General features: G+C 39.9%; 1 protein-coding gene across 1 annotated transcript in view; it reads right to left on the minus strand.

Moving 5' to 3' along the window:
* The window catches only part of LOC149298445 (adenylate cyclase type 7-like), a 34,082-nt gene that overhangs the window by 3,496 nt on the left and 11,593 nt on the right, over positions 1–18,993 (minus strand). Inside the window, exons 4-24 of the mRNA XM_089487281.1 lie at positions 18,578–18,727; positions 17,951–18,096; positions 17,589–17,700; positions 15,124–15,251; positions 14,549–14,707; positions 14,077–14,209; positions 13,758–13,946; positions 11,979–12,022; positions 11,731–11,811; positions 11,432–11,504; positions 10,547–10,644; positions 9,589–9,673; positions 8,074–8,211; positions 7,907–7,978; positions 7,120–7,286; positions 6,447–6,534; positions 3,048–3,206; positions 2,293–2,439; positions 2,098–2,205; positions 646–760; positions 217–341 (exon numbers count right to left, since the gene is read on the minus strand). Of these exons, the coding sequence (XP_089343407.1) occupies positions 217–341; positions 646–760; positions 2,098–2,205; positions 2,293–2,439; positions 3,048–3,206; positions 6,447–6,534; positions 7,120–7,286; positions 7,907–7,978; positions 8,074–8,211; positions 9,589–9,673; positions 10,547–10,644; positions 11,432–11,504; positions 11,731–11,811; positions 11,979–12,022; positions 13,758–13,946; positions 14,077–14,209; positions 14,549–14,707; positions 15,124–15,251; positions 17,589–17,700; positions 17,951–18,096; positions 18,578–18,727 (2,517 nt within the window). The remainder of the gene's footprint in view (positions 1–216; positions 342–645; positions 761–2,097; positions 2,206–2,292; positions 2,440–3,047; positions 3,207–6,446; positions 6,535–7,119; positions 7,287–7,906; positions 7,979–8,073; positions 8,212–9,588; positions 9,674–10,546; positions 10,645–11,431; positions 11,505–11,730; positions 11,812–11,978; positions 12,023–13,757; positions 13,947–14,076; positions 14,210–14,548; positions 14,708–15,123; positions 15,252–17,588; positions 17,701–17,950; positions 18,097–18,577; positions 18,728–18,993) is intronic.

The following is an 18,993-nucleotide window of genomic DNA, read 5'->3' on the forward strand; positions in this document are numbered from 1 at the left end:
AAGAGTCATTACTGCAGAACCAAACATGGGAACCTGTGAAACTGCGCACAGGAAATCAATAGGCAGTATGAGTAAAGTGTTAAGGGGCACTTTAAGTCTCTGCAACTGTGGGAAATTACAGATGTGTGAGCACCGAGGGGTATTTTACACTACCACACATGCTCATGGAATCACAGTTAACCTCTTAATGTGAGAAATATTAGCGTAACAAATTACCTGTATCTTCCCAAGTTCGCCTGTGGTCTCCATCCGGCTGGCCACGTTCACCGTATTCCCCCAGATGTCATATTGGGGTTTCTTCGCTCCAATTACCCCGGCAATAACTGGCCCGTGGTTTATGCCTAAAGAGTATATGCAGTCAGACTTGGACTTGGCAGTGGACACTCACAGGACAGGCAATTAGTAATGCAGCCTGGGCAAGTGGAGGCACCTACTGTCTCGCTGGTAGTGTGTAGTGCAAATGGGGCCTTTTGCACATACAGCATTAAAGCATTTGTTACGCAGCCCCTCAGCGCAGCGCACTTACAAAATATTGAACATTTTCCACCCGATTATAGCCTACACCCCATCGACACCTTTTCAACACAATTTGTTGTATCCAATACACTTGCTATTTGTACATTATAAATTGCAATAGTAACTCACCAACACGCAGGCGGAAGTTATTGAATGAATGCCGGTTGATGCCATCCAGTTTCAGCATGAGGGCCATAGCATATTCTACAATGATTCCTATCTGAGCGTTTTGCCTTTCCTGATCCTGCGAGGTACAGAAAACGTGTTAAACAAAAACTAGACTTGGGCACCAGGGGGCTCTTCGTGTTCGTCTTCGTGCTCGTCTTCGTCAAAAAAAAAAATCTTCGTATTCCGCGAATATTCGCCCGTTCCTGTCTTCTCTTCGGGCGAATATTCGTTTTTTCTTCGTTTTTTTCCGGTTAAGGGGTTAATACGGGGTTAACGCGTACCGCAGCAGCTCTGGCGCCAGTAGTTTAAATGTGCATATCAGCAACTCTATTGGTCGCCATTGGTTGTGGCAGTGAGCTCATTTGCATTTATTCAAATAAAATATATTCCCATGATCCTTTCGTGTAATGGTTTAATACAAAAAAAACCCAAAATAAATAGAAAAAAAGAGTTTGCAAGTTCGACAGAATTAATGTCCGCGAGTGCGGACATTTAACTGTTGCAGCGGGGAGACCAGCGGATCATGGGGATATATTTTATTTAAATAATTAATAAATGAAAATAAACACACTGCCACATATGGCTAATATATCTTCGGATATTTGTTTGTCGCTGGCACTGACATTTAACTGACACAGCGGGGAGACCACTGGTGTCCCTGCTGTGTCAGTTAAATGTCCGTACCAGCGACTTTGTTGGTCGCTGGCACGGATTTTTAACTGTTTCAGCAGGGTCCCAGGTTGATTTTTTTTTTCTGCCTAGCAACTAGTGGTAAGGGGCCGTGCGAGTGAGCCTATTGGTCGCTTGCACAGCCCTTTACCCTACGGATTTCTGCTCCCGTTATCCAACGCAGCATCGCAGGGGTTAACGGGAGCGGAAATCAGGAGTTAAAAAGGCCGTGCGAGCGAGCCCTATTGGTCACCTGCAGGGTCTTCCTCTGGCATCAACCAATTGGTTGATGGCAGAGGAAGACCCTGCAGGTGACCAATAGGCTCACTCACACTGCCCTGTAACCCCTGACGACGAACCTGCGGATTTCCACTTCAGTCAACTCCCGCGATGCTGTGAAGATAAGATAAGGTAAATTAGATGGGGGAGGGACCGGGGAGAATAGTAGACGAAGGCGAAGATTCTTCGTGTGTGAGTCTTCGTCTTCGCCTACGTTTTACCGGCACTGTCTTCTCTTCTTCATGTCTTCGGAACGAACACGAAAACGCACTCTTCGTGTTCGTTTTCATGTTCGCCCGAAGACGAATGCACAAGTCTAACAAAAACTTCCAGCTAATGAGCGAAAAAAAATAAGGTAACCGCTAACCTAACATTAAGGTATGTGCTGTAGATATAGCTGTATTTTGTATGTGTTTAAAGCAAAAACTCATTGGGACATGAACCCCGGCTATAGATAATGTTTACCTGATTATTCTCCTGTCCGGGAGTGACAGTGAGTCCAGCTGCTGCCATGTACGTGCTTCCAATGGTCTTAATTTTCTCCACACCACTGAATTTGGGTTTCATTAAAAGCTGTTTTAACAGAAGATCCAGAAAATGAGCCCTTATCTGACAAGCTAAGCAAGACAACGCTTCATTTGGAGAAAAGACAGGGGATACCTCGTCAAAGTCGGCTATTATCTCGTTCAAGAGTCGCAGACACTCAAGGCCCTCCTTGTTGACGTCACACTCTGTGTAAAAGACCTTAAACTCAGGTACAGAGGCAAACATCACACAGACGCAGTCATATGACTGATGGTACAAGTCCTGGAAAGACAGGAGACAAAGCGATACAGTTTATGTGAATCAGTTCACCGGGTAAGTTACATCAGCCCATCGCCAGTACAATGAAGAGCATTAGGCTAATTACATTATTTAATCAAAACAATCACTATGTGGCACTTATAGGCACAGTGTAATGTGTATTGCAGGGGTGTCCAAGCTGCGGCCCTCCACCTGCTGCAGGACTATATCTCCCATACTCCTCAGCCATCCCCTTCGCTGAGCATTATGGGAGATGTAGTCCTGCAACAGCTGGAGGGCCACAGCTTGGACATCCCTGGTGTATTGCATTTCCTGCGTTGTAATTGGCCCAAAATGCCATCACTATTATATGTAAATGATGACTTTTCATTTAAATCTATTAACCTACCGAGATTCACGGATATAGGTGGTGAATTTGCCAAGCTTGTTTATGTAACCTGATATTATATCAAATCCCATAGTTTAATAGACATCAGAAATGTTATTTTACATTCTGTTTGACCAGATCTCAAATAAAAACATTTATTCTTATCTTTTTTTTTATTTTTTTTTTATTTTTTTTTTTTTTTTTTTAGATTTGCGTTTATCGTTGGAGCTGCAAGAATCCACACCTCATTTAACTTGTTGTCGCCAATGAAATATGCCGCTACGTGTGCAGGGAGGACATTCTCCAAGAGAAGGCGGTTTAGATTTTCCATTGTTTCGATTTCCTCGTCTTCCTCCTGGAATTTTTTCTTCCACAAGCAGTCCAGCCTGGAATAATAGTCTACCTGAAATAAGATGGCAGACAATCATCGAATAATGGATTGTGGTTTATCACAAGTATTACAGTTAAGACTATAATGACAATTATTAAAATATGGAACAAGATGTAAATACAATCCTTGCTTAATGCCATAAACCCCTGCTTTATGTAAAACAATAAATAATGATCCCCCCAAAAAATTGTGTAATTTAATTGTATTATCCTCCCTGTTGACGATTCTCAGTTTGCTTTTGTTACCAGTATCAAATAAATAAAAATGTTTTCTAAAATATTGTGCTAATTTGTTTTTAAACAGTTCTAGTTTAATGTTTATAAAAAATTTTACATTGACTATTTTTATGTGTTCTAGCTACCTTACCTTAATCTATTTAACAATCTGGACTCTTTATTATACTGCATGTGGTAAACAATAGAATTGCTAATTCTTAATGCCCAGCTGAACATTCTGACTAATAAAATAAAAATGGAGGAACAGACTTCATTAGAAAAAGACATCCAGAATACCGTGTCTGACAGCAATGGGACTTCCCCTTTAAGGATGAAGAAGAAATTTGGACAGAACATGAGTTACAAATGTGTGGTATAAAGACTGAAATAGAGATTCACAATGACATATGTACAGGGCTGGACTCGCATACTGGGAAATTTGATCCAGTGATGCCGGTGTTGAGGTTGGCCATCCACTTACATATGTGGGGAAGTGCTTAGGAGAGGGTATGACGATGAAACGGGTAAATCTGGTTTACGGTCTGGTTGAGGGCGTTGGAAAAATTGGATTCCGAAGCCTGTTTGGGTCCTGCAGAGTTCTTGGAGTATGTAAGGTGTCTCCAAAATAGTACCAACGAAGTCAAATAAAAGAGTAGCAAACTCCATTTGTAGTGGAGGTTCTACACCTAACATTTAAGCAATGAGACGACTAGACTTTTTTCTTCCCCATAGATATATATTGCTTGCCTGCTCCCAATGTATATGTACCTACTCCATGTCCTGTATTGGAGGTTCTACATACAACCAGACTACTTTCTTCCTACCTGTGGATATATGATTCTTGCCTGCTCCATGTATACTCATATGCACCCACTTACAAAACTTACTTATAGCGCCTGCCTGAACATATAACATGCGTCTTCGGAAATCAAACCAGTAACCTGTATTGGAGGTTCTACACATAACCAGACCACTTTCTTCCTCCCTGTGGATATATGATTCTTGCCTGCTCCATGTATACTCATATGCACCCACTTACAAAACTTACTTATGGTGCCTGCCTGAACATATAACAGGCGTCTTTGGAGATCAAACCAGTAACCTGTATTGGAGGTTCTACACATATCCAGATGCCTGGGCTCTGTCCTGCCCCATGGATATATGAGGCTTGTCTGCTCCCCTCTCACATATACTCAGGAGCAGGCAGGCATTACATGTCCTTGGGGGAGACATCAGTTGTAAGATCTCGGTGGCCTAGTGGTTAGGCTTGATGCCTATGAAGCATGAGTTTGCTGGTTCAATCCCTGGCAGTGCTTCTATAATGTGTCTGTGTGTATATAAACACAGCTGTTCTAATATATAAAATATACAGCGTGCATGTAGCTTATAATTTTTTTTTAAGCGCAAAATATTTATATATAGCGACATTAAAAACAGGTGCCTTATCTCGTGATTCTTTTCCCATGAGTCCTAACACAAGTACGCCGTCACACACAAACAGAAACATACCCATACACAACCACACCGACTCAAGCACTCACTAAGGCCGACCCCCCCACCACGGACAACGTGAACTACGTTAGGGCTCATGGGAATTGAACCAGCAACCTTTTGTATGGTGCATAAGACACCTGGCCATTGTGCCACCCGCGTGGCCAACCATTCAAAGCTTTTTTGGTAATCATATCTTTTAATTCAACCTCTCTATACATGTCTATATATATAAAGAAACTATAATAATATACACAGGCATCCAGGGGGAATCGAACCAGCAACCTTCAGTATTGGAGGCTCTTCACCTAACCTGCGCACCACCAGGCAGTTGGAGATGTTCCCACCACACGGATATATGAGCCGTGCCTGCTCCTCACTCACATATACACAGAAACAGTAAGACTTTATATGTCTATGGGGAGGGCAACATGCAACATGCAACAATCTTGTGGTGTAGTGGTTGGGCTGGGTGCCTAAGATATGCAAGGTTGCTGGTTCGATCACAGGTGCCCCTTGTAGGGAGTGTTTGTGCATGGCTTCTGTCTTACAGTTTTTAAGCTCAAAATATTTTTACAAAATATTTTTAAAAAGAGGTGTTTTATCTTGTGATTCAATTTCCCACAAGTGCTGACATATCCAAACATAACTTTACACAGCCACACCACTGCAACTGTTAGAGCTCACAGGATTTGAACTTGCAACCTTTTGTATGGCACATAAGCCCACCATGCCATCCAAGGGAATCGAACCAGTTACCTGCTATACTGGAGGTGCTGCGCCTAACCTCCAAGCCACAAGACAGCTGGTATTGCTTCTGCCCCATGGATATATGATGCTTGCCTACTTCCCACTCATATATACTCAGTAATAGGCAGTCATTTTATGTCCATGAGGATCTCAAGCATGTTGTAATATTGTGGTTTAATGGTTAGGTGGTATGCACATTATGCACAGTTGCTGGTTTGATTCATGGTGTTTCTACATATTGACATAAAAGGCAGGCGTCTTATTGACTGGTTCAACATTGCACAAGACTTGACAGCAACTTATTTAAAAATTGATAATTTTATACTTGAAATGCCTTTTTGCATTTTTCAGCTCCCTTAGTTGGTCTCAACCCATAGCCACAGTGATATTAGAAACGATGCGTTTCCATATGTATCTTATTTTTGACTAATGTGTTTTTCAGATCTGTTACATCTGGGCACCTGCTCTGCTGCTTTCCTAATACACACTATTTTTTTAGTTGGATAACCCAAATTTAGAATATAATAGACAATGGATTCTTCATTGAATCCTCTCTTAGTTTCCCATTTAACACTGCTCTTCCTAATTCAGCACAATGGTTTGCACCTATTCTGAACAAATGCATATTGGGGCCATAACCCACCATGTGCAAAAATTGTTTTAATTCTTAGTCTGGCCCTGCATATATTTTGTATATACATTCTGGCTTCCCGATCATCACTAGAAAATTCAAAACGAGGGATATCACAGTCAAACATATGTAGATCTGTACATATTTGCACTTACTTTCACTTACCTGTCTTGCCAATAAAACCAATGTTAAAAAGAAGAGTGAGAGGTAAAAGCAGGACATCCTCTGAAGATCTTCCAGGATTCCAGTTGTGCTGAAATTAAAAGAGCACCGTTAAATGGGAAACTGAGAAAGGATTCAATGAAGAATAAATCGTCTATTATATTGTAATCTTGGGTTATCCAGCTAATAAAATAATACGTAATAGGAAAGCAGTAGAGCAATACTCGGATTGGGACACACGACAGAACCATATCTCCTATAAGACAGGCATCAAAGTAAACAACAGACCGTCTTAACGGCATCATACCCATTTTATATCAAAACCTACCTTACTTTCAATAACCTGCTATTTTTTACTGATATCTGTCAACCACAAAGTATTTTTGGAACAGTAGTAAGGGATGTGGAAATATGCCTCAGTGGGTGGGCAGGAAGCAACATTGTACTCCCTTGGGGAATATGTTTACCCCCATCTCCTCCATATATGTATCTTGAAAGTCTGTACTAAAGACCAAACGCTGGTATTAGGAATTAGAAACCTTAATCCCCTTATTTAGATAATGCAATGTAATTTATCCATAAAGTGCAATACTAAATATTCTATTTATTTATTTAACATTATTTGGAGCCTTTTTTACAACATTATGACAAATTTAGATCCAGGGGGACAACTTACTTGCTGTTTGGTTCCAACTCACTTCTGAAAAGGCCAGAATGCGTATTGAAGATGATGACATTGTACGCGGTAAAAGCAGCCAACAAAAGAATAACCTTCAGCTCAAAACTCATTCGCAGGAAAACAGAGCATGCGATGAATGCCAGAATACAAGAGTAAATGTAATACTGCAACGTAGGAAACAAAAAAAGTAATCAAGATTTAGGATTTTGGCAATCTCTCACAATTAAGTGTATCCGTAGCTAATGCGTAAGAACAAAATAGCTATAATAAGCACAGATGTATCATTTTAAAGGGAATCAGTAATCTGCTTGATCTGATGGTTATCAAGAAATGCAGCACAAGAAACATCATTGCTAAAACTGTTGAACGTCCAATCCCTTTCTCAGAAACAACTCTTTAATTATATATAACTTTTGTCTTGTTCATAATATTTCAAGGAATGCTTAAATGTCGCATGACACCAAAGAAGGAGCTGGTAGGTTGACCTACTAAAGTTTATTTGCTTTATTTGTCTAAGTGGAAAAGCACTAAAGAGAAGAAAAATATTATTAAATGATTTTCATTAAAATTCTCATGGTTAAAAGGTCCCAGAGGCAGAAATTCTTTGTATCACCGGCAGCCCTCCTACTGGACTCTGATGGCACATATTTGACTTCATCATTACACCAGATGACACCAGATGTTAGCCACATTATCACTTCTGTGTTGAGTAATGTTAGTAATCAGATATATCTGGATCATATGGGTACTTTAGTCCCAGCTCCAATTGAGAAACATTACTTACGGGTATACTCTGGCACCTGGCATCTGTCTCAAGACTGGAGCTATTGCATGATAAAAGTGTCTGATCAAGAGGCTGCAATGAAAAGATTATGGTGAGTTGCAGAAGTTGCAGATGTTGAGTAGCCTGCCAGTAAGACTTTTTACAAAAAAAGGAAGCCACAAACTCACCAAATTGATGATGGCAATAACCAAAAGAGCTCCAATAGTCAGGGCAGCCAGTGGGACCCTTAGTAATGGCTGTGTCTCCACCTTCTCCACTAGCGAACGCATTGCACGTGAGATGGATGCACCCTCATTACAAAAGCGCTGTCAAGTGGAATCATCACATATTACTATCATTTACTCATAAAGCATCATACAATATTTATGAACTCCAAATTACCCCATGTTTTATAGTAGTATTGTCGTAAACCAAGACTGAAACTTAAATACACATTTTGCAGGGTTGAAGGTGGAGTGAGATGCCTTATTTTCTGTACATAGCTCTGGAGTTAGTTCAGCTTCTTATCTAACCCATATATGTGGCATCTGTAGCATTAAATATGTTGCATATACACACTGATTGCATCAACCCAACCAAAGAGAACACTGCATATAGAAACAAAGATCATGTACACTCACTGTCCACTTTATTAGGTACACCTGTTCAATTGCTTGTTAGCACAAAGAGCAAATCAGCCAATCACATGGAGGCAACTTAGGCACTTAGACATGGTCAAGACAACTTACTGAAGTTCAAACCGAGCATCAGAGTGGACAAGAAAGGGGATTTAAGTGAATTTGAACGTGGCATGGTTGTTGGTTTCAGATTGGTTGGTCTGAGTATTTATAGAGAATGGTCTGAAAAAGAGCAAATATGCAGTGAGCGGCAGTTGTGTGGACGAAAATGTCTTGTTGATGTCAGAGGTCGGAGTAGAATGAGCAGACTGGTTTGAGACAACAGAAAGGCAACAGTAACCCAAATAACCTCTTGTTACAACCAAGGTATGCAGAATACCATCTCTGAACGCACAACACGTCGAACCTTGAAGTAGATGGGCTATAGCAGCAGAAGACCAAACCGGGTGCCGCTCCTGTCAGCTAAGAACAGAAAACTCAGGCTCACTAAAATTGGACAATGGAAGACTGTAAGAACGTTTCCTGGTCTCATAAGTCTCGATTCCAGATGAAAGCATGGATCCAACCTGCCTTGTATCAATGGTTCAGGCTGGTTGTGGTGGTGTAATGGTGTGGGGCACACTTTATGACACCAGTGTACCCATCTTCTGATGGCTACTTCCAGCACCATGTCACAAAGCTCACATCATCTCAAACTGGTTTCTTGAACATGACAATGAGTTCACTGAACTCCGACGGCCTCCACAGTCACCAGATCTCCATCCAATAGAGCACCTTTGGGATGTGGTGGAACGGGAGATTGCCATCATGGATGTGCAGCAGACAAATCGGCAGATCATGTCCATATGGACAAAAAGCTCTGAGGAATGTTTCCAGACTCTTGTAGAAAGTATGCCACGAAGAATGAAGGCAGTTCTGAAGGCAAGAGGGGGTTCAGCCCGGTACTAGCAAGGGGTACATAATAAAGTGGCCAATGAGTGTATGTTTCTATGGTTCTATGTAACATTTATGCCAAATGTATCTTCTGCTCCCAGATTAATCTGAAACTTCTTCCCCTCTACTTACAGCACACTTGTCCGCATAACATATAAGTAGAACAAAGATCACAAGCAGAGACACCACTCCGAAGGAAACTCCCAGCTTTGTGCTCCTGAAACAGAATTAAAGGAGCAGGTAAGGGCGCACTGTAGTTTTAGTATATATATATATATATAGGATATAGCAATTATACACTCAATTATACACTCAGATACCAGCTAGCGTTATCTCCTCCCCTGGCTCCCTGCATACTCGGAGCCCAGGGCGGGGGGGGGGGGGCTTATAACTGTAGGGCTTGGTGCTTTTGTTTAGTATCCGCATTATTGATTTATCTTTATGTCCTTTGCCCTACAGTTGCTTTAGTGGTATCAGGGTACATTTATTTGGGATTGGGTTTTTCTATTCTATCTTTATTTCTCCATGACCATATTGGCAAATATTTTCAAATACATGTTATGTTTTAGGGGTCACAATTTCTGTTGTTTGAAATATTGGAAAGATTGAACGATTGAAGGAAGAAAAAGTGTTACCTTCTCCTCCTTTTATTTCATAATTCAATTTTAAGATCACTTTATCCTTACCACGGAATATGTATAAACTTTTTGTACCTGAATGTGTGTTTTGACCAAAACTGGCCAGTAAGCATTAACCTTTTTGGAGCAGACTACGTCAGAGATGTGCTTTGGGTCCAGGATATTGGCACTCCACTCCATTCTAATTAACCAACTCTCCATTCTAAAATTATATTACCCATGAATATGTAAACACAGCGGTCAAATCAAGAGAGGCGTTCATAATGGGGTGTACTAGAACTATACAAAATATTACTGTTGGGGTCCGCATCAGATATAAAGTAGTACCCTACTATTGGGTAGTACCCTACTGTAGTATGTATTTAGAGTAAAATAAACACATATTTAACAGCAATCATTAGACTTCAAATGGAATATAATTTTTTGTACGCTTTACAGTCTGGCAAACTGACCTGGGCATTACCAGTATCTGGATCAGAAATATACACAGGAAGACCATCGCCACACACAGGAAATAATTGCGGATCTTTGGGATTCTAATGGTGCGGTACTGTAGAACCAAGATAAACAGTCACCCATCATAAACAAGAAAAAAAAAACTTCAAATACAGTTCTCTACGAGAGTTCATTCATGACGCCAAAGGTATCTGTAAAGGAGAACGGACACCCTGAAGGATCCAGACACCCCGTTTTTATACTTGAACCTGCATTCTACTAATGACTGCATTCAGGTTTGCATAAAGGTTTCCACCCATGTAGTAACCCTGTGCGCAGTTAGATGATTTACCAGATGTCAAAAAATCATCTTGTGGTTCAGAAATATTTTTATTTGTAAAAAGGTATTTTTTCAACCAGTACTTCCAGTTCGGCCTACAGTTTTTGTGGGATTGTTTTCCATCGTAGGCAGCTAAAATCACATTTGTACTTTGAAGGGATCCAAAAAACCTTTAAATGTGAAGTTCAAGTATATACAAGCAAAGTTCTGCCTTCATTTTTTTGTAATGGCGGAGGAAAGCAGCAATAGATTTTACAAAGGAAGTTTCCCTAAATGTCTACTATAACCCACCAAGGTCCAAAAGAGAGATGACGCTCTACCTTCGTTGAGACTAAATAACAGTCAAAAGACCTTTGTTCCATGGCTCTTCTTTAATTTGAGACATTGTTGCATGCAATATCCATTCTACGGCTTAACACCTTAATGACATGTACGGGCTCAAATTGCATTGTTTTCAATGGGTTTAGGGACCGCCCATTGTCCTTTAGGGGTTAAACAAGATAGGTGTTTCCAAATACAAACGTTATTTTAAATAAGTGCAATTAGTCAAAATGCCCCCTACCTCTTTTTCCAGTCCATCAGCAGTGAAAAAGAGCAGGAACACATAGAAGTCATCAGATTTCCCAAACCAAGGTCTGGAATAATAAAAAAAAAATATAGAGAGATTCTGTAATTAACAAAATGGTAATACAAATACCAAATGTATATTGAGTAACAGGTGATATAGGCTGTTTCATATTCATTTGAAAGTTTTTTCTATATAAATAGTCTCATTGTGCTTCAACCCATTCAGTTACAGAGTCGAATAGAACAGCATCGCTGTCCTAAGCAGCACGCATATTGTATGTTTAACCAACGTACTTAGCAGAGCTGAGTCCATCGATTGTGTCCATCATCCGCTCATGGAGTTCTTCCTCCTGATTCTTCTTCTGTGAGCCACTCCTGGTGAAATATTAGCATTTTATTACCGATAACAGAGAAGAATAAAAATATACCCAAGATGCACAGAATTGTGTTAGATCAAAGCAAAGAAAACAAACGTATTGTGTGTGTGAAAAGTATTCTTGTAAAATGCACAGGGGTCTGTGTCAAAACAGCATCAAACATACCTGTCTGTATTGGCTGGCCGTCCAACACCCTGGAGTGGGATTTCCTATGAAGAGGTCAAATATCAGATACTATAACATACATGTTACATGTTGTAAATTATTTGCAATTACAGAGTCATATTTATATGTTTATAGGTATTACATTTAGTAAGTAGTTAACAGATTTCTATGTTAAATGAAAAATTGTTATGCGTGAGAAAGGTAAATCAGGTGTATATAAGGAACAGGCAAGGTCCTCGTAGCAAGGATGGGGTTTTTCAGTGTTTTTCTAGCACTGACCTTAATGTTAAAATAATCTGAGTTATCACATTTCTGATTTAGGTCAGCTTGCTATCATTTATAATAAGAGCTGGAGTAATCCCAGAGAGTAGGAGATCATAACGCCTTGATTTTTACATTTTATATGGTTCTGTATGGATGTATTCCTTTCTGGCAATGAAAAGCACCAAGTTACCACCTATAACTGTCCTTCTGCCATCGAACATATTAAAATATATCTAGCCCTTTCTGACAATCTAGAATTTCTGGCAGAGGGACAATAGTCTATGGCACCAATACATTTGGCACGTCTCTTTAACCTAATAGCATGGTCACCATTCAACACTGAGAGCCCTTTCTTGTTTGGGCCACATTGCCTAATAGGAAATTCAGTTCTGATACAAGAGAGCTTTGACAATATGGGGATCGGAAGTTTGGACCGACAACTGTAACAGTCCAATGGCCATGTGCTTGAACTGTATCAAAAATAGCTTTGACAGTGATATTTTCCCATAAACCAGAAGAGGTTGCAATGAAGGTATGCAGATAGGGCCAATTCCTGACTTTGTCCCCACAAGCTTTCTGTAACAATGACATAGTGTAACGGCTATCCATTTTTTACTTTTAGGAGACCTTACACAATATTGCCGATGATACATTAATTTTATATAGCACATTTATCACGCTGTGTAAATATAATGTATTCATTATTATACAAACATGCTGAACTACATAAAAGAAGGGAACATTAGCTTGGGAATTTCCAAGCCACGCATCTATTGTTGATGCCTGCTGGGGATTATATTTGAGATGCATGATTGAAATGTCTTGTGACATTTTTCCTCTGCATTACAAGCTGTTGTTCCTCTGATGAAAAGGAATTGAGATTTTATACTCATGTCCACAATTACTCAATATTTATGATTTCCTGACTCATTTCACCATATCTGATCTTTTTTCCCCCCTTTCTATCATTTGCCACCTGCCTTCTGTCTCCTTACCTCTCTTTTCTTTTATTATGTTTGCTTTTTAGAAATGTTTAAAAGACACAGAGACACTGTCTGTGTATACCGGCTATAGTCTATAATGGGGAACCTGCCAAACATTATCATGAGTAACTATATCAAAAGGGTATAAAAATATACAACTTAATATCATCTCTGCACCATGACTGAAGCAGAATTTAAATTTAAGCAAAAAGTTTATTTAAAATCCACTCAAACACAGCATCTTGAATAATTAAATACATAGTAGAATCATGAACCCCTATGTGTAAGTGGCATATGTTTCCATTATAAAACATTTTGTAATTTTGTATTACTTTGTTTACAATACAAGCAATGTTTCTATCTGGTGCCCCCCTTATCTAGTTCTGAACTGAGTCTCCACATTAACAGATTAAATGAATGGGCCTTTCTTTCTTTGATTTGCTTCCGGAGAAATTATTTATAATACACACTTTGAGGCGAAAGCATTTACTAAGTATTTTAAGAGCATCATAGCCCTTAATTAATCTCTTACCGGTTTCGGTTTTCCATTAGGGACCAATGTACCAGTACTGGGGGTCTCATTGTGGTCAAAATGGGAGAAGGGTCTGGCTGCACCCCAAGATTCCAGATACCGGGTCATCCTAACAGAGGGTCGGACTTTAAGGCCATCATTAACTCTTGGCTTGGAGATGTGATTGTTTTGGGCATGACGTTGCTTGGCCTACAGAAAATAGGAAAACAAAATTGTAGCAACGTGGCAATTATCACCATAAACAAAGCATTAAAAAGACATTGTTAGTGGCTATGTACCGTATGCCAAAATAACATTTTTCTTCTTGCTATTCACTCACCCTCGGATCAATGACCAAGTAAGTCTTGATGTTCATTTCTTTAAGGTAGGGGTCTCTTAGCTCTCCATGTCCATCCTCCACTTTGTAAGCTCCATTCAGATGTTTCAATGTTGCTTCTGTGATGTGAACACGACTGGATGGGAAAACAGGTATCAGTTATCCAACAGTAACATAATACAGGGATTATATACTTTAAAACTTAATGTAATTATACAAGCTTAAAAGAACAATTATAAGTACAGGACACATTCTGTTTTCTCCTGGCATTGTACTAGGCAGGTAAGTCAGCCTACAAACACAGAAGAAAAGAGGGAGCCATGCATGAGAACCAAACCTCCTGGGACTACGCTAACGTTGTTACCAGCTCATTCAACATATGGGACAAACCTTAATTGTTTGCCCTGCCAATGAGTAGGTAGAGGAAGTTACTGACTGCTAGGTATTTACTCTATTAATTGCAACAGAATCTTACCCTGGAACTCCCGCAGATTCCATGCGATTGGCCAAAGAGACATCATGAGACCAGACATCGAACTGCCACTTTCTCAGGCCGATTACCCCACAGAGTACATTTCCAGAATGTACCCCTACCCTCATGTTGATATCGGCTCCAGTGGCTTCTCTCACTTTCCTAACAGACAGATAATACGTTTTGAAAAAATGTAAACTGAAGATCAAATGGTTGCACTTTTTAACTAGAACAGATCCAATAATATTACTTGAGTTCTTGAAACAAAGCCATTAATATGAGTATGCTTGCAGCTGTACAACATACCTTTGTTTGGGATAGTTTTACCAAGGTCAAGATCATTTCATTATCATACCAGTGTTAAAAAACCCACATACTAAGTTAAACAGACAAAACATGAATGCATAAGATCCTGATCAGAGTTTCTTGTGTTATAATTGCTTAGTCTAGTACCATGAGCGGGAGACCATTGTTGCATTATAGGGTATAGGTGGCTATATAATGTTGTTATGTGTTTAAAGTTGTGAAAGCATTTTCATAGCATTCCTTCACACAGTGTGGATGCGAGCAGTACTTACTTTATTGCTTCACACATATCAAGCCCCATCTTAACACAGTTCTTGGCGTTGTTGGGTAAGGACACAGGGAGGCCTGATACGCAGTAATAGCAGTCACCCAAAATTTTAATCCGCATGCATTCGTTTTCCTGCAAGGCCAGGAGACAAACCACTGAATGAGCGAAGCGTTACGTTTGGTGTTTAAAACTTAGACATAATTTGAAAAATGTATTATTCTCTCTACACGGAATACAGTGTAAAGTGGTCTCAGAATTCTGTTGATTGATCAATGACTGCAGCAGGTGACAAAATTAATTTGATTAGTGACAAGAACGTAACTGGAAATATTATAATTCATTGAACTGTGTATTACAGGTTGATTACAGAGGTAGTAGCAGATTTGAGCAATTACCTAAATTACCTATTAATATGACCTCTGAATGTTTGGGTGAAATAGCATACCTTAGCCTTGTTTATTCGGGATATTTTAATGGATCATACCCAAGGCACACAGTACGATATGCAGTACTAACCCAATACTCTCAATACAGAATATGTGATCAGTTATGAGTTGGGGGGATAATCTGTTTCTTCAATCATGAAGAGTCCTGAAGAAGGTTCATGTCATGTACTCCTTTTGCATACAAACTTCTGGTGGTCTGTGCCACCATGCACCATGTATTTCTTATCAGGAATAGGCACTATAGTGTAAGGAATACCTTACTGTATATCCCTAGTATAACTATTGCATAAATAATATATATTCCAATAGTGCAGACCGATTCTGCTAGGTACTTATACAGTCATGGCCAAAAGTTTTGAGAAGGACACAAGTATTGGTCTTCACAAAGTTTGAAGCTTCAGTGTTCTTAGATATTTTATCAGATGTTACTATGGTATACTGAAGTAACATTTCAAAGTCTTTTATTGACAATTACATAAAGTTTATGCAACGAGTCAATATTTGTAGTGTTGACCCCTTTTTCACGTCCTCTGCAATCCACCCTGGCATGCTGTCAATTAACTTCTGGGCCACATCTTGACTGATGGCAGTCCATTCTTGCATAATCAATGCTTGGAGTTTGTCAGAATTTGTGGGTTTTTGTTTGTCCACCCACCTCTTGAGGATTGACCACAAGTTCTCAATAGGATTAAGGTCTAAAGAGTTTCCTGACCATGGACCCAAAATTTCGATATTTTGTTCCCCGACCCACTTAGGTTTGCCTTATTTTAAGGTGCTCCATCATGCTGGAAAAGGCATTGCTGGTCACCAAACTGTTCTTGGATGGTTGGGAGACTTTGCTCTTGAAGGATGTGTTGGTACCATTCTTTATTCATGTTTGTAGGCAAAATTGTGAGTGAGCCCACCCCCTTGGCTGAGAAGCAACCCCACACATGAATGGTCTCAGGATGCTTTACTGTTGCCATGACACTCAACTGATGGTAGCACTCACCTTGTCTTCTCCTGATAAGATTTTTTCCGGATCCCCTAAACAATCGGAAAGGGGATTCATCAGAGAAAATGACTTTACCCCAGTCCTCAGCAGCACCTGTACCTTTTGCAGAATATCACTCTGTCCCTTAATGTTTTTCCTAGAGAGAAGTGGCTTCTTTGCTACTCTTCTTGACACCAGACCATCCTCCAAAAGTCTTCGTTGTGTGTACAGATGCACTCACACCTTTTACATATTGCTCACAAGCCCTAAAAATGCTGCCCTGCAGTGTGGGGGAAGTATAACTGACTAATTGGTTCCTTTCCATAAGTCTATAGCTCCACCATACTGCAGGGTAGCATCTAATGTGGGCTGGTCAGCAGTATGTAAAACGTTTGTGTCCTGGAAAACATGGCCGATGTGGTCAACCTACCTGACACATTCTTCACATTCTTCACACATTCTTCCTATAAATGGTTGATTTGGGTGCACTCTTTTTTTCCTTGCAGGTAACCATGGTTAACAGAGAAAGAACAACGATGTCAAGCACCATCCTCCGTTTAGATTTTCCAGTCTGTTATTCTAACTCAATCAGCATAACAGAGTGATCTCCAGGCTTGTCCACGTCAACACTCTCACCTGTGTTAACGAGAGAATCACTGACATGATGTCAGCTGGTCCTTTTGGGGCAGGGCTGAAATGCAGTGGAAATGTTTTTTGGGGATTCATTTCATTTTCATGGCAAAGAGGGACTTGGTAATCGATTGCAATTCATCTGATCACTCTTTATAACATCTGGAGTATATGCAAATTGCCATCATCTAAACTAAGGCAGCAGTCTTTGTGAAAATTAAGATTTGTGTCATTCTCAAAACTTTTGGCCACGACTGTACATAATTGTGACATACTGAAACAAGTGTATGATTTGATTTTTGGATCTGTTACAGATATGCGCATCACACATTGATACTTCTATACATAATAAATGTATTATACATTTATACAATCACAAAGAAGTCAATCTTCTCGTATCTAGACTGACATTATACTTACCTTTGCAATCTGGTCAAACTTGCCAAACAGCTCATTCAGCATGACCACTAGTTCCTTGGGTGAGCAGTCACTAGCCAGCCGTGTAAAACCTACAATATCCGCATACAGAATACTGCAAGAAAAAAGATGAGTAGAGATCTAAGAGCCAGACATTGTAAGCCTTGTAAGCCCTGTACACAGTCACAGAAAAACAATCTGAGAACTTGTAAAATTTACAGGACTGAGCATCTTGTGTGAAGATTTTTAATGGTTTTATGGCCAGAACCCTAGTTAACATGTCTCTGTCCTTTCCCATACTTCCTGTGTGTATGAGGAAGGTAACTCTTCTATGTTTCTGCTGCTACCGTATTGTGTTCACCCACCTGACATTTTGGTGCCGCTTGACATACAAGCTGTGGAAGTTTTTGTCCGGTTGCCGGTTGTCGTTGCTTTCCTTAAGTCTGTCCTGAATTGCCAATTTCATCTCCATGGAGATATAGACAGGGAGCACAGACAGTAGAAGACTCTCCTAGGATGACATGAAGGCGTTAATATTGATTATGGTTCAGGAATTTGTAGTCTGCCATTACTTTGTGAATGGCCCAGGATCTATCAACAAGCAGCAAATATCTACTTAGTTTAGTCCGTAACAACAGTACTGATATACTTTGAGATGCACAGTGTGGACTTCAGATGTAGGGTTTACATGAGGTGAGGAAGACGCTTTCTTGCTGATAATCTAATAGTTTATCAACTCGAGAGTGAACATCATGAGGGACAAAGAATGGTCTGCTTGGTGAATCCACCATCCAAAGCCAGCATAACGAGGCACCATCATGTGGCCTGGCATCCATACAATGTGTAAGGAAAAGAGAAGGCGCACAAGACCTCCTAGCTAATATAAGACAACATTGAGATTCTAAACAATTGATAATGGTGGAACAAATCAATGAATGTATCTAATCTACTACTCCAGAGCGGAAAATATTTCCAAGCTGCGCTGCCCTTACCTGCTGCCTTTTTTTCAACTCCAGTTTCATTTTTGTCCGGATGCATTTCACCGTGTAACTGTACAGATCCCGCGAAGCATCCTGCATATGATACTTGTGGAAGGCACCCATGAGATTCCCACAGAGGAAGATAATAGCATTAGCAATGATCTAGGAGGGAGAACATATAACACAGGATATTGAATAACAAAGGGAAACCATTTCTGAAATAGGTATATAATAAAACTTTATTCTTCAGATGACTACCAGAAGAGCAAGAGATTCTAAATTCAAAGATTCAGTGCATGATAAGATGAATGTCCAGTTCTAGACAGTTACTAACACTGCTGGTATATAATGTATTATTTGCATAATATGTAGAAGGGATTTGACCACCAGGGTCATGAAAAACAGAACAAAGTAAGGTATTTTTCTGT

Source organism: Sceloporus occidentalis, unplaced genomic scaffold (genome assembly GCF_023333645.1).
Source record: "Sceloporus occidentalis isolate IW3139 unplaced genomic scaffold, rSceOcc1.0.p SCAF_32, whole genome shotgun sequence".
NCBI lineage: Eukaryota > Metazoa > Chordata > Lepidosauria > Squamata > Phrynosomatidae > Sceloporus > Sceloporus occidentalis.